At 48.9% G+C, this 15,723-nt stretch overlaps 1 protein-coding gene across 1 annotated transcript; it reads left to right on the top strand.

The window, feature by feature from the left end:
- The first annotated feature begins 1,832 nt into the window (after positions 1–1,832).
- On the top strand, positions 1,833–15,299 carry LOC310790579 (protocadherin-1-like). The gene is made up of 4 exons (XM_083652287.1): positions 1,833–2,188; positions 4,083–4,312; positions 5,630–5,872; positions 11,295–15,299. The coding sequence occupies exons 1-4, from the start codon at positions 1,852–1,854 to the stop codon at positions 13,536–13,538; spliced, it is 3,054 nt and encodes a 1,017-aa protein (XP_083508413.1). The 5' UTR covers positions 1,833–1,851; the 3' UTR covers positions 13,539–15,299.
- Positions 15,300–15,723: the final 424 nt, after the last annotated feature.

Below are 15,723 nucleotides of genomic sequence, written 5' to 3'. Positions count from 1 at the left end.
TGTCAACCCGGCCTGACATAACTCTCTCTCCTCAAACCAGGCCTGACATAACTCTCTCTCCTCAAACCAGGCCTGACATAACTCTCTCTCCTCAAACCAGGCCTGACATAACTCTCTCTCCTCAAACCAGGCCTGACATAACTCTCTCTCCTCAAACCAGGCCTGACATAACTCTCTCTCCTCAAACCAGGCCTGACATAACTCTCTCTCCTCAAACCAGGCCTGACATAACTCTCTCTCCTCAAACCAGGCCTGACATAACTCTCTCTCCTCAGCACCAGGCCTGACATAACTCTCTCTCCTCAGCACCAGGCCTGACATAACTCTCTCTCCTCAAACCAGGCCTGACATAACTCTCTCTCCTCAGCTCAACCAGGCCTGACATAACTCTCTCTCCTCAAACCAGGCCTGACATAACTCTCTCTCCTCAAACCAGGCCTGACATAACTCTCTCTCCTCAAACCAGGCCTGACATAACTCTCTCTCCTCAAACCAGGCCTGACATAACTCTCTCTCCTCAAACCAGGCCTGACATAACTCTCTCTCCTCAGCTCAACCAGGCCTGACATAACTCTCTCTCCTCAAACCAGGCCTGACATAACTCTCTCTCCTCAAACCAGGCCTGACATAACTCTCTCTCCTCAAACCAGGCCTGACATAACTCTCTCTCCTCAAACCAGGCCTGACATAACTCTCTCTCCTCAAACCAGGCCTGACATAACTCTCTCTCCTCAGCACCAGGCCTGACATAACTCTCTCTCCTCAAACCAGGCCTGACATAACTATCTCTCCTCAAACCAGGCCTGACATAACTATCTCTCCTCAAACCAGGCCTGACATAACTCTCTCTCCTCAGCACCAGGCCTGACATAACTCTCTCTCCTCAAACCAGGCCTGACATAACTCTCTCTCCTCAAACCAGGCCTGACATAACTCTCTCTCCTCAAACCAGGCCTGACATAACTCTCTCTCCTCAAACCAGGCCTGACATAACTCTCTCTCCTCAAACCAGGCCTGACATAACTCTCTCTCCTCAAACCAGGCCTGACATAACTCTCTCTCCTCAAACCAGGCCTGACATAACTCTCTCTCCTCAAACCAGGCCTGACATAACTCTCTCTCCTCAAACCAGGCCTGACATAACTCTCTCTCCTCAAACCAGGCCTGACATAACTATCTCTCCTCAAACCAGGCCTGACATAACTCTCTCTCCTCAGCACCAGGCCTGACATAACTCTCTCTCCTCAGCACCAGGCCTGACATAACTCTCTCTCCTCAAACCAGGCCTGACATAACTCTCTCTCCTCAAACCAGGCCTGACATAACTCTCTCTCCTCGGCTCCTACGTCAGCGTTTCTCTAAAAGCTTTTTTGGCGCTGCTGTGTAGAGATCCACCTCTTTTCAGTTCTGATCTCATTCTGATAGCTGAATTTGGATATCTGCCGATATACCGATACTGCCTCCGACAGCAGAGCTCTTGGCAACCCTCCCAAGGAGCTGCAGCCGCCACCTTTACATAGTAGCTGGCTCCTACTGTGACATCATTTTAGGATTTGGTTTGTAATCAATGATCTCATAGCATTAGTTACCTGTTTCATAATATTCCACAACGTTAAATATTTATTACACTAAAATATCACCAAAACTAAGAACATAGAATGCAAGCTATGATTGGAGTTTTGGATTGACACCATCAGTCCGATACCCGATATCTCCGTTTTGGCAGCCGATACCGATATCCCAATACCAATATAACCATCTCTACTACTGCTGTGTGAGGATGGCAGACCGAGGCTTGTCTCATCGGGTTTGTTTGTTGTCTGTTGCAGGGCAGTGCTGTGGGGTGGAGATATGGCGGTGCTGAGGTGGGAGGTTATGGTCGTGGCGTGCGTGCTGCTAGCGTCCAGTGCTAGCGCTGGTCCCTCTGACATCCTGTACCGCGTGCCCGAGGAGCAGCCCCCCAACACGCTGATCGGCAGCCTGGCGTCGGACCAGGGCCTCCCCGACACGGGGCACCTGTACAAGCTGGAGGTGGGCACGCCGTACCTCCGCGTGGACGGGAAGACCGGAGACATCTACACCACCGAGGTGGCCATCGACCGCGAGACGCTCCGCGACTGCCGCAACCTGTTCGAAGGAGACAAGTGCTTCCTGGAGTTCGAGGTGTCCATCACAGACATGATCAAAGGTACATATGGTGATTATTACGACATTAGTCAATTAGTGGGTTAGCACTATAGAGTGCCGCAGGAAGGAGTCCTAAAACCCGCCAGTCAGCATTGCCTGTTTCCCTCGTCTGGAATGGGGATTTTGGTTAAATGCCTGAAATAAGATCTGTGGATAACAAAAGTTTGAAGCCTTTTCTGAAAATCACAATCTTTAAACATCACATTTATGCTTCAAAAGTTATGAAAGTGGTCCTCATTGTGAAGATTATCTTGCTGAACACAAAGGCCACAGTTGCATAAATGTTTGTTAACTCCAGACCTTAGTTCAGGCATTTAAACAAAATCCCTTTTAAAAAAATCCCATCGACTTTTCAACGAGGGAACCAGGAAGTGCGTGACTTCTGGGTTGGCCTACAAAAATAACGTCATCCCTGTGATACTCTTATTAGTCAATTAAAGGTTTAGACGTTCACAGTCCAGCTTCTAAACTGTCAAGGAAATGATACTTTTATGTAACGGCCGCTGTCTCAACATACATAAATCGCACTTTTAATGAAGCCCTCTTCTCGCTGTTCAGAAGACATAAATCTGAGCTATTTTCTTTAGCCCGAGGAACGCCCTTAATGACTACAACTATCCCATTCCTGCACGTTCTCCATCTTAAGACAACTCCTACAAATAGTCAATTTGGTCACCTTGACAGCCACACTGATAACCCCGGAATTGTGTAGGAGACAACCTTGGGGGGCTGGCATTAGGCAGGCATTACATCATCTCAGGAGAGGGTCAGGGGTGGGGGGGTGCGACCTAGCTTTAAATAACATATTAAATAAGAATAATTAATACCACATTAAATAAGAGGTTATTGTTTGAGACCTTTGTTCGCACAACTTGCTTGGGTGTAGCATCGCACCAATGTTTGAGCCTTTATCAACTTTCCGCTCTCCAGTCTCAGTGTCGTCTTACAGAAATGGTCCCTCCATAAACCATTTGAATGTGTCAGCGCTGCCCTTCAATTGGTGCCTTTTAATTATTACCACAGGAAAAACTGCCAAGAACCAAAACTGCCAAGAATGAAAACGGCCAAGAATGCCCAGTTATGTGTCACAGCGTATGTCTGCACCGACAAAGCAATGTGTGAAAAACCTGTGTGCCAAGTCTGTTGTTTTCTGCTTGACTTACATTTTGCACTGACTCACCGTCCTGTAATGACTGATGCTGTCATTAATGTATATTGAAAATCTTGAAAATGTATTTAAAAAAAGAAATGGTGTTAAAGTCAGCGTGCGGTTTAGGAGCAGTCATTTGACAGAATGTAATAGAAGCCTTGTGGAAAAGCGATCACATGATTTCATATGTGTTGTTTACCTGTATGAAAACGGTGACGCCTACGACCTTCCTATCCCTAGCTACGGCCCCTTTTTCCTAGCCCCGCCCCCTACTCTCATGCTACAAACGGACGGACGGACACAAATGACACGTATAGAAGTGGCTGCACCCACTGCTTAAAAAAATATATAAAATATATATAAAATATATATAATATATATACAGTATATCCTCTGGTCGTTAAGGGCGCCTGTTCGGAGGGAGGGGAACTGGTTGGAATAGCGTGAACCTGCCACGTGCTATGTCCTACCGGTGAAGCTTCCCCTGTCAGGTGAAAAGAAGCGGCTGGCTAACTGCCCATGTCTTGGAGGAAGCATGGAGCCAGTTTCGGCTCTCCCCAGATCGGCAGAGGGTGGAGTAGCAACCAGGATAAATAAATTAAATTAGCACTAATGGGGGTTAAACATTGGATAAAAAATCAGGAAAAAAATTATAGAAAAAAAAATATATATATAATTGTTGTTGAAGCATTTTTGATGGCGATATATATTGATATTGATTTATTGTCCACCCCCTGTATGGAAGGCATGGGCACGGGCCCGCGGCTGATCGAGGGGCGGATCGAGGTTCTGGACATCAACGACAGCACCCCTCAGTTCTCCTCACCCATCCTCACCCTGTCCATCCCGGAGAACACCCACATCGGCGCCCTGTTCTCCATCCCCCAGGCCAACGACAAGGACTCTGGTGTCAACGGCGTGGCCGAGTACTCCCTCAGCGCCGGGCCTGACGCCGACCGCCTCTTCAGCCTGCAGGTAGGGAGGCCAGGTTCTGTTCAGCCTGCAGGTAGGGAGGTCAGGTTCTGTTCAGCCTGCAGGCAGGGAGGCCAGGTTCTGTTCAGCCTGCAGGTAGGGAGGCCAGGTTCTGTTCAGCCTGCAGGTAGGGAGGTCAGGTTCTGTTCAACCTGCAGGTAGGGAGGCCAGGTTCTGTTCAGCCTGCAGGTAGGGAGGTCAGGTTCTGTTCAACCTGCAGGTAGGGAGGCCAGGTTCTGTTCAGCCTGCAGGTAGGGAGGTCAGGTTCTGTTCAACCTGCAGGTAGGGAGGCCAGGTTCTGTTCAGCCTGCAGGTAGAGAGGCCAGGTTCTGTTCAGCCTGCAGGTAGAGAGGCCAGGTTCTGTTCAGCCTGCAGGTAGAGAGGCCAGGTTCTGTTCAGCCTGCAGGTGGGGAGGTCAGGTTCTGTTCAGCCTGCAGGTAGGGAGGTCAGGTTCTGTTCAGCCTGCAGGTAGGGAGGTCAGTTTCTGTTCAGCCTGCAGGCAGGGAGGCCAGGTTCTGGTCAGCCTGCAGGTAGGGAGGCCAGGTTCTGTTCAGCCTGCAGGTAGGGAGGTCAGGTTCTGTTCAGCCTGCAGGTAGGGAGGCCAGGTTCTGTTCAGCCTGCAGGTAGGGAGGTCAGGTTCTGTTCAGCCTGCAGGGTAGGGAGGTCAGGTTCTGTTCAGCCTGCAGGTAGGGAGGCCAGGTTCTGTTCAGCCTGCAGGTAGGGAGGCCAGGTTCTGTTCAGCCTGCAGGTAGGGAGGTCAGGTTCTGTTCAGCCTGCAGGTAGGGAGGTCAGGTTCTGTTCAGCCTGCAGGTAGGGAGGCCAGGTTTTGTTCAGCCTGCAGGTAGGGAGGTCAGGTTCTGTTCAGCCTGCAGGTAGGGAGGTCAGGTTCTGTTCAGCCTGCAGGTAGGGAGGTCAGGTTCTGTACAGCCTGCAGGTAGGGAGGTCAGGTTCTGTTCAGCCTGCAGGTAGGGAGGCCAGGTTCTGTTCAGTCTGCAGGTAGGGAGGCCAGGTGCCTTGAAATCCCAGAAAGTTTGTGAATTTGGGGGGTGGGGGGTTTCAAGGTCTTTACATTTCCTGAGTAACTGGTCCCAAATGCTGTCAAGACTAAGATAAGGGGTGATGCTTTTGACTTGCTGCACACAGTTATTTTGGACAGTAGGTTAATTTGATAGTGTGTACAGTGTAGCCCTGTGTGTTGTATTGTGAGCTGTATTGTTATGAATGTTGAGACAATGTATTCTTATATGTTTTTGTGAAGTGTTATGGTGAAACCCAAGGCAAATTTCCACATTGTGGACAATGACGTTTTCGTAATCGCAGGTCGCCGTGGATCCCGAGGAGAAGCTGCCCCAGCTGGTCGTCATGGGCAACCTGGACCGCGAGCTGAAGGACTCGTATGACCTGAACCTCCGCGTGGTGGACGGCGGCACGCCCCCCCGGGCGAGCAGTGCCTTGCTCAGGGTCACTGTCACCGACCAGAACGACAACGCCCCCAAGTTTGAGAGGAACCACTACGAGACTGAACTACCAGAGAACAGCCCACTGGGTCACTCTGTACTACAGGTACACACACACACACACACACACACACACACACACGCACACACACACACACACACACACACACACACGCACACTCTCGACTGTGCATACAGACGCCCACACAGGCTAATATTGACATACTCCTACACAATGGAGCAACTTGTCCTGTTGCCATGCTGTGCTAGGATTTCATTTGAGTTTGTTCTATATCTGGTTATATCCACACTCGAGCTGCAACAATTAATCAATCCATTAGTTGTCAAATATTAAATGAATCACCAACTATTTTGATAATCGATTAATCCGTTAAAAAAGTGTTAAATGTTAATATTTTCTGGTTTCTTTACTCCTCTATGATAGTGAACTGAATATCTGTGGGTTATGGACAAAACGAGACTTTTGAGGACATCATCTCAGGCTTTGGGAAACACGGATCGACATTTTTCACCATTTTCGCATATTGTATAGGCCAAATTCAATTCAATCGACAATTCAAATAATCATCGGTTGCAGCCCTGAGCCACATATACAAATCTGTGCTGTCGCGCCTGTTGAGGAGCACAAACTGTGAAAGTGATTGGCCGGGAGGGAAAACCAGTATGATCGGCCTCCACAGACCTGAGCAGCAGCAGCACCCCGGGGTGCTCAGGCAGGTGCTCTCCCCGCTGGGTGCTGATCCAAAACAAAGCCGGGGGTAAAGGTTAAAGGAGCTATGAAGCTGAGATGATGTCTCTCCAGCGTATTGATTTGCCTGCCTGCAGCGTGGCATTAAGCCCTGACGCCACCAGACTCCAGTGAATTATTGACAGCTTCTGAGAATTGCCTATCGAGCAGTTGAGCTGTGGGGAGCCAGCGCAGCGCATTTGTGCCCGCCCAGCGCCGGCGTGGCACTTCTCCACGGCCGATCTGAGACAAGTGTCCAGGCATACAGTTGATATATAAATACTGTTAATCTCCTAGTCAACAATTTAGCCACCGTGATTGAGTCCACGAGTCTCCTCCTCCGTCGTCTATATCTCGCGTCCAAGTCGAGTCTCGAGTCCCCCGGTGTTTTGAGTCCAAGGCTGCAGTCACAAATACCTGAGTCTGAGTCCGGAACGAGTGTGAAGCCACATGTAGGTGTAACACGCGTGCCTGCCCTTGCACGGATTTAATGTCACAGTATTAGCATAGCTATCAATATCGTATACCAAACTACTAGGGCCTATAGAGAGCCAAAGTGGAACGTCACTTCCTGCTTCAGCACTGTACCAGAGATTTTCATCTGCCATCTATTTTCCCATAGTCATCTCGTAAAATGCGTATAAAAATAGTTTTACTGGTTCAAACCAAACGGTACAGATATATTTAGAAACAGGAGAGATCGCATAACATTTCACTCGGACCAAAACGTAAAAAGAAATGCGCGTTTGAAGAACATATTTTTTCGATGTTTTGTTTTGTTTTGGTCCGAGTGAAATGTTCTATGGTCTCTCCCGATGATAGCGTTAGCTGAACATTTGGTTTGAACCAGTAAAACTCTTTTTATAAGCATTTTACGAAAGGTCTATGGGAAAATAAATAGCGGATGAAAATCTCTGGTACAGTGCTGAAGCAGGAAGTAGGCGGTCACTTTGCCTCTCTATTACAAAAAGCAATGACAAAAAAAAAAAAAAAAAAAAAAAAGAGTCTTTATCAATTACCGGTATCAAGTCTGAGGCTTCGTCTCCAACTTTCGAGTCCGAATGCATGAACGCTCGAGCCAAAAGTCTAAGTCCAAGTCCGAGTCATCAGTGCTCAAGTGCAAGTCGAGTCACGAGTCCTGAAGATGAGTGCAGGACTCCGACTTGACGACGACACTGGGAGGCGACAGGAATAAAAAGCACTCTCATTGGATGATTTAAGCGGGTCAGTCAAAGCGATCCTGCTGCCTCTTAAAAGCATGGCTCTTCAAATGCACGTTAAGTGAAATGCTTTCTGTGGCTTACGAGTCACATCCAGAGCAATAATAGCAATAATCCCCGTGGATCATCTCATGCCTGCCTCAGATTAAGTCATGCATGAAGGCTGCCTGGCCGGGCTTCAGTCAGGGATGATGTGCTGAGCTGAGCTGAGCTCAGGTGTGTGTCTGCAAAGTCAGAACCAAAGCCCCAAGCCCAGTCCCACTCAGGCGGCCAGCTCAGGCTTGGACAAGGGCTGCACAATATAGGCTTGTTTCAGCATCGCCATCGCAAAGTAGCATATATGCAATAGTCACATCGCAGGACGTGCAAAATTAACTCAAAAATGTCATGCTGAATTTTTTTTGCTACTTGGTACAAATGTAAAACCCGCACGGTTCTCATTTTTCATGACTAATATGCAAGAAAGGTCTGTCTGATATAACATAATTTACTCTCGATTTAAGGGTTTGTTGTTGCCTCTGGTGTTATGCTAGTCTATTTTAGCTTAGCCTGGCTCGTAGCTGGTATCAAGCTTTTTCAGTCCAGACCAACTGCAGTGGAACTGGCACTTTATTTCGGTACAGCAGCGAACAAATGCGCCGTCTCGCGCCGTCTCGCGCGAGCTGCGCAAAACCCCCAAGATGGCGACGGCCACAAACGGGAGTCCAAAAACCAATGGGTGACATCACGCTGACTCTGACGCTGAAGCTCTGGTCCCACTCAGTCAGTCAGTCAGTCAGTAAATAGACCATCTATGGTCCCTCTCAGTCAGTCAGTCAGTCAGTCAGTAAATAGACCATCTATGGTCCCACTCAGTCAGTCAGTCAGTCAGTCAGTAAATAGACCATCTATGGTCCCTCTCAGTCAGTCAGTCAGTCAGTCAGTAAATAGACCATCTATGGTCCCTCTCAGTCAGTCAGTCAGTCAGTAAATAGACCATCTATGGTCCCACTCAGTCAGTCAGTCAGTAAATAGACCATCTATGGTCCCTCTCAGTCAGTCAGTAAATAGAGCAAGTTGACCGAGGCTCGAAGGTGAAGTTGACTCACTGGTTAAAATGTAACTACATTAATATGTAACTACACATGCTGCGATCTCACGGCTGCTCCACTGCACCATCTGTCTCACAGAGAATGTTAGCGCTGGTACATTCTGTTCCGTCGCTGTGTTGTCCTGCGGCTCTCCGTGTTATCACCCGCAGCTCCCATCGCCTTGGAAAAAACACAGAGTTTGACATATTTCATAATACCTTGACAATTTCACTCCGTGAAGTGTTTAATGTCAAGCTTAGCTGCTCCTACACCCACTTCCCTTTGACGGAATATGACCTAAAAAATTTAAAAATCCTAATTATGTAAGTCTCAGGAGATGCTGTGGGAACACTGAATCAACACCTGGGACGTTCAACAACTATTAACATAGTACACCTTCACAAGCCAAGGACCACACTCACACACACACACACACACACACACACACACACACACACACACACACACACACACACACACACACACACACACATTGTCACTTTGATGCAAATGAGGACGTTTCTTTAACACATATGCATGTGGTATTAATGTAGGATGGAGAGATGTAGGCGAGTCCTCTGCGCGGTGTGGGGGGAGGTTTGGGGTGAAGGATCTGCCCTTGCTCCCGGGCAGAGCCCCAGGGGGCGCTGTGGTAGAAAGGAGGAGTGGAGAGAGAGAGAGAGCAGGATTGAGAAAGGGGAGGGAGGGTATAGTGCAGGTAAACGAGGCGGGTCGGCAGTTAAAGGGAAATGACGTATAAGGGGAGTGATCTACAAAGTTTTGTGGTGTTTGGAAGTTAGGCACCTTTGTGTTATTGGCCACGCCCATTACCACACCCCTTTTGGCCACTGCACATGGAAAGTTAATCAGTTCTAAGTTGGCGCATGACCTACTTTTCGACCAAGTTTCATGCAAATAACTTATAACTTTTGGAGATATCCTGCTGGAAACAACAAACAAACAAACAGACAGACAAACGGGGGCAAAATCCTTACCTCCCGGCCAACTCCATTGGCGCAGGTAAGAACTGCAAACTGGTTGACAGACTGACAGTTTTCATTCTAATTGGAATACAAAAAAAAAGGAGTTGAATGTGTAGAAATGTATCCTAACAAGTGTCATATTCTGTGGACTATGTGTACTTCCTAACCCATGAATTACCTCCATTCACGTGGCTTCTCCTCAGCGTATGACGCTGGGTCTTGGCTGATGCTGGCCGGACCTCCCTGGTCTCTTAATGGGCCCTGAGGAAGCAGGGCTTTGTGATAATGAGAGGAACATTAACATTCACTCATCTGCCCATTAGACACAAATGACCCATTCCACATCCATTAGATGTTTGTGTGGGTGTGTGCTCTTAGCTTTGATCATCTGTTATGTTCCACACAGAGCATGAACCTCCCCCAGCAGCAAAACACAAGGGCTTTGTGTTAATGATAGTCAGTCTTTGTGAGCTGGAAGAATATCAATATAAAGATGTCCGCCCGGGGCAGAGTGGTCCTGAGGTTACGGGGCAGCAGTTAGAGAGACCTTCCTGCAGCCAGAAGGTCTCAGGTTCAAGCTGGCAGCAGCATGGTCCTTCATTCTGAGTTGTTCTGCTTCTATCAGCAACTAAACAACCCATTCCCACTCCCAGCTCATCACATACTGATGTTTGGCCCGAGGGGACAGCTTTGCTTTGTCGCATTGCCACCAAAGCAGGAATAGCAAAAACTGCAGTTCCACAAATGGCCATTTGAGCCTGGCTCCAAAAGCAAGTTGTTGCCCATTCACCCCCATGATAAAATGCCCCACTTTACAGCATAAATAAACTTGTTCACAGCCTGGTTCAAAAAATGGTTTTGGACTCTATTGCTAATTTCACCTTTCATGACAACTGTATTTATATATACGGTATATATATATATATATATATATATATATACAGTATACACTGTTTAGAGTAATAGATGGTAAAAAATATGTGGCCTGGCCTTCATCAGGGCCCTGATGAAGGCCAGTTTGTTGGCCGAAACATGTTGGCTTGGCTTTTAATGGTTCCAATATGAACTAAGCCTTTTATTAAAGCTTTTTTAATTATTAGAAGAGTGCCTTGGTCTATTTTTTCTTTAGACTTCTATAGAACTCGCACAACATGCAGGGTAGTCCAATAAACTTCTATAGAACTCGCACAACGTGCAGGGTAGTCCAATAGACTTCTATAGAACTCGCACAACGTGCAGGGTAGTCCAATAGACTTCTATAGAACTCGCACAATGTGCAGGGTAGTCCAATAGACTTATATAGAACTCGCTACTAAAATCTGTTGGGAGTTAGAATATGAGTGAGAGGAATTAATCCTTGGTGATTAATAAAGGTACCTACCTACCTACCTAATGTGTTGGACTAAAATAAAATGAAGCTTATTACATATCCCCTTTTTGGGAAAGCATGCAGGTAGCACAGAACACTGATTGGCTCTGAAACCTCTGTCTTGTCTTCTCATTGTAGGTCAGAGCCAACGACGCCGACATGGGGACCAACGGGGAGATCGACTACAGCCTCCACCAGGCGTCCGAAACGGTCCAGAGGCTTCTCCGCATCGACCGCTCGACCGGAGTCATCTACGTGAAGGGGCTGGTGGACCGCGAGGACGAGAGCTTCCTCAAGTTCTTTGTGGTTGCCAGGGACCGCGGGCCCAACTCCAAGACCTCCAAGGTCCTGGTGACCATCACGATCAGGGACCAGAATGACAACGCGCCGGCCATTGAGATCCGTGGCATCGGCTTGGTGACGCACCACGACGGCGTGGCCAACATCTCCGAGGACATGCCCATCGGCACGCCGGTGGCTCTGGTGCAGGTGTCGGACCGCGACGAGGGGGAGAACGCGGTGGTGACGTGCGTGGTCGCAGGCGACGTGCCGTTTCAGCTCCGACCCGCCAGCGAGTCGGCCAACGACCGCAAGAGGAAGTACTTCCTGCAGACCACCACCTTGCTGGACTACGAGCGCGTGAAGGATTACAGGATCGAGATTGTTGCTGTGGATTCTGGGAACCCTGCCCTCTCTAGCACCAACTCCCTCAAAGTTCAGGTCACCGACATGAATGACAACACGCCAAGCTTTTCTCCGGCCATGCTCGAGGTGGACTTTGCCGAGGGCAACCAGCCAGGGGACAAGGTGCTGGATGTAGTGGCGAGCGATGCAGACAGCGGTACCAACGCGGAGCTGTCCTATAGCATCGTCGAGAGATCAGCCGCCCAGCTCTTCGAGATCGACACCAACAGCGGGGAGGTTCGTGTGAAAAACCTGCTGGATCGTGAAGATACAGAACGCTTTGAGTTCCATGTAGCGGCAGCAGACAAAGGTGTTCCAAGCAAGACTGGCACCGCTACAGTCGTGGTCAACGTTCTGGACCGCAACGACAACGACCCCAAGTTTATGCTAAGTTTATACAGCTTCTCGGTCATCGAGAACATGCCTCGACTCAATCCCGTGGGCGTGGTCACCGTCACAGATGCCGATAAGGGAGAGAACGCCCGGGTGAGGCTGTACGTGGAACCGGACAATGGCAAGTTCGTCATCCAGAACGGCACGGGGACCATCTTGTCCAGGATCTCCTTCGACCGTGAGAAGGAAAGCACCTACACCTTCCGCCTGAAGGCCATGGATGCGGGCGACCCGCCTCGTTCCTCCTGGGTGGGTGTGACCATCAATGTCCTTGATGAGAACGACAATGCCCCCTATGTCACCAAGCCTGCTAACTCCACCTACAAGTTCCTACCGCCCGGCACCGCCCCTGAGACCAGCGTGGAGGTGGTGGAGGCGGAGGACATGGACTCGGGACCCAACGCCGAGCTGGTCTACACGATCACGGGCGGAAATCCGCATGGGCTGTTCCACATCTCGCCCAGCAGTGGGGAGATCACGCTGGCCCAGGAGTTCACCCGCAAGCACAACGGACTGCACCGCCTGGTGGTGCGGGTCAGCGACAAGGGCAAGCCTCCCCGCCACACCACCGCGCTCGTCCACATCTTCGTTAACGACACCATCGGCAACGTCACCCTCATCGAGTCCCTGGTGGGGCACAGCCTCTACACGCCCCTGGACCGGGACATCGCCGGAGACCCCAACTACGCCCGAGCCCAGCGCAGCAACATCCTCTGGGGCAGCATGGCGGGCGTCGCGGGTGTCATCTTGGTCATCGTGGTGGTGGTGTTCATCAGACACCGGTTGCAGAAAGACACAAAGAGCGGCTACCAGGCCGGCAAGAAGGAGAGTAAGGACCTGTACGCTCCCAAACAGGGTCCCAAAAATGGCAAGGGCAAAAAGAGCAAGAAGGGCAAAGCTCCCAAACCGGCCAAGCCTCTGGAGGAGGACGAGGAGGCGAGCCTGCAGAAGGGCCTCAAGTTCAACCTCATCGACGACAATGTCAACGACAGCCCCAGGATCCACCTGCCCCTCAACTACCCCCCGGGAAGCCCCGACCTGGGGCGGCACTACCGCTCCAACTCCCCCCTGCCCTCCATCCAGCTGCAGCCCCAGTCCCCGTCCGCCTCCAAGAAGCACCAGGCGGTGCAGGACCTCCCCGCCACCAACACCTTTGTGGGAACGGGCGACAACAACTCCACGGGCTCCGACCAATATTCGGATTACAGCTACAAGGCCAACCCGCCCAAATACAGCAGCAAACAGGTAGGAGACTACTACGCAAACAACCACCGGAACATCACATGGACCAATCAGGTGTGGTAGTCTTGTCGCGCTGGACTGATGGTTTTTCTACCAAAGCTGCACTGACACCTCCATACGCCACCTCACCTTCACGTTCGTTCCGCTCACCATTTTATTTGTCCTTACGTTTTGCTTTTCATTTGAAAATGGACGAAGCACAAATTCACAGCGAGAAGGTTTAAGTTTCGTCTTCTGTTATTTTATTCATGCCGTTTCACACCTTGGCTTAAATGAAGAATGTTATGAGTTTTCCTTTGTTCACGAGTGTATTGATTATTGATTGAGATGTGTTTGTGTTTGTGTGCGCGTGTGTATGGGCATGGAGATTCATACCGACATCCTCATTAAGTCTGAATAGGCTACAGAGGGCTGCCTTGCTTTTAAAGCTGGTCTGGGATCAGCTTGTTGAGGGTGACAATAGTGACTGTGAATTCCTGAGTTTTTTTTCTATTGTTTCTTGGCTTTCTTTGGCCGGGGACTCGACTGGCTGTGCTGCACTTTGGAGTCTTCTCGGCCAGTTCAAACCAATTTGAGGCAATTTCAGCTCAGTCAGAGAGCCAGGCAGGGAAGGAAGGCACGGGGTGGGGTGGGGTTAAGCCACTAAACTATGAAGGAAAGGTACACCAAACACGACCACTTCTTAACCTCGGCCTCCACACCTCCTGTCAAGTCACATGATGTATGACTTTTCATTTTGCCGTCTTCAATTGCCGGGGGCTAAAGTCAATTGTTTGCACAGATTGATGGCAGGTAATTCCAGGCGGCCGCTTCGTGCCTTGCTATATTTAATGTACATGTGAGGGGTCATTAACTGCCTGGTCTTAACGAGCGTTCATGCCAGTTAGGCGGTTTGGCTCCATGTTTGAGTTATGGACTTTTGGCTCTGGCAAGCTGCGAATATAAAGTCACGTGCACTGTGAATATAGAGGCATCTACTGCTGTGTGACTACCGTTTGTTTGTTTGTTTGACTTGGAGACAATCATAAGCTGTACATATGTGAATGACAAACAATATTGTTTTATTTTGTCTTTTTTTGCCGTTGTGTTTTGTTCTTGTTTTTTGATTTGTTTTTCATTTTCATCAGCCGTTTGTTCTGTTGCAACATTATTGTGCAGTCCCTCCAGGAAATTACAATATTGCGATCACAATCATTAATGCAAATTCAACCAAATCTCCACAATATTTGCGGAGGCTTGCAATTTTTCAAACTTCCCGCGATTTCTCTGCGAAAACAGCAAAACAGGCTCCTCAACTTGCAAATTTTGCCAGTTCCCACAATTTTACAGCGAAAACAAATCACAGAAAACTTCGCCAATTGCATTGCAATTTTCTTTTGAGAAAAGCTGCTGCAAAATCAAACATGTTTGATCGCAAAACAATCAGAAAAAGACTCCTGGCGGGACTGGTTGTGTCATGTGAGTGTGCTAACAGCATTCCATTGTTTCTGCATAGTAATACCTGTGTTTACCATATTGTACCAAAGACACGCACACACACTCACCTGCATATTCTTACAGTCCTTCACTGTTATTGCCATATACTTCATATGAAGCAGTGTGTTATGCAGAGCTGCTGGTTGAGCTGCTCATATGAAGCAGTGTGCTCTGCAGAGCTGCTGGTTGAGCTGCTCATATGCTGTCTCCCTCTCAGTCAGTTAGCATGCAGGTCAGCCAGCCTGCAGTGCGCCTCGCTGCACTGCTCTTTTGTTTGCAAACCATCATGTACTGTGGGGAAATGTACAGTGTTCTCTTTTTTACAGCTTAACGCCCAGTTCATTTCAATAAACGTCTTGCTTTCAATGTTAAAGTTGCCCTCTTTGTGCATTACTGGGTTCAGCAGGGTTCCTATACGCAGGTCTGAAAAAGTATTAATATTTGATTCGATCATTTCCAGGTCTTGAGTAGTTTGGGAATTGTGGGGGGAAGGGGGGGGGGGGGGCGGAGTATTGGAAAGTCTGGAAAATGTTGGGTTCAGGTCCGACACAATTCTAACGTTGATGTTGTTGTTGAGCCACTTTGAGTCCACCGTTTGTGTTGATGATCTGAATAATGTAACATAGGGTCTGCACCAAAATCACATCCAGTCAAGAACATAGGGTCTGCACCAAAATCACATCCAGTCAAGAACATAGGGTCTGCACCAAAATCACCTCCAGTCAAGAACATAGGGTCTACACCAAAATCACATCCAGTCAAGAACATAGGG

This window comes from Poromitra crassiceps (assembly GCF_964638095.1).
Source record: "Poromitra crassiceps genome assembly, chromosome: 15".
Taxonomy (NCBI): Eukaryota; Metazoa; Chordata; class Actinopteri; order Beryciformes; family Melamphaidae; genus Poromitra; species Poromitra crassiceps.
This window is presented reverse-complemented; position numbering and strand designations above follow the sequence as displayed.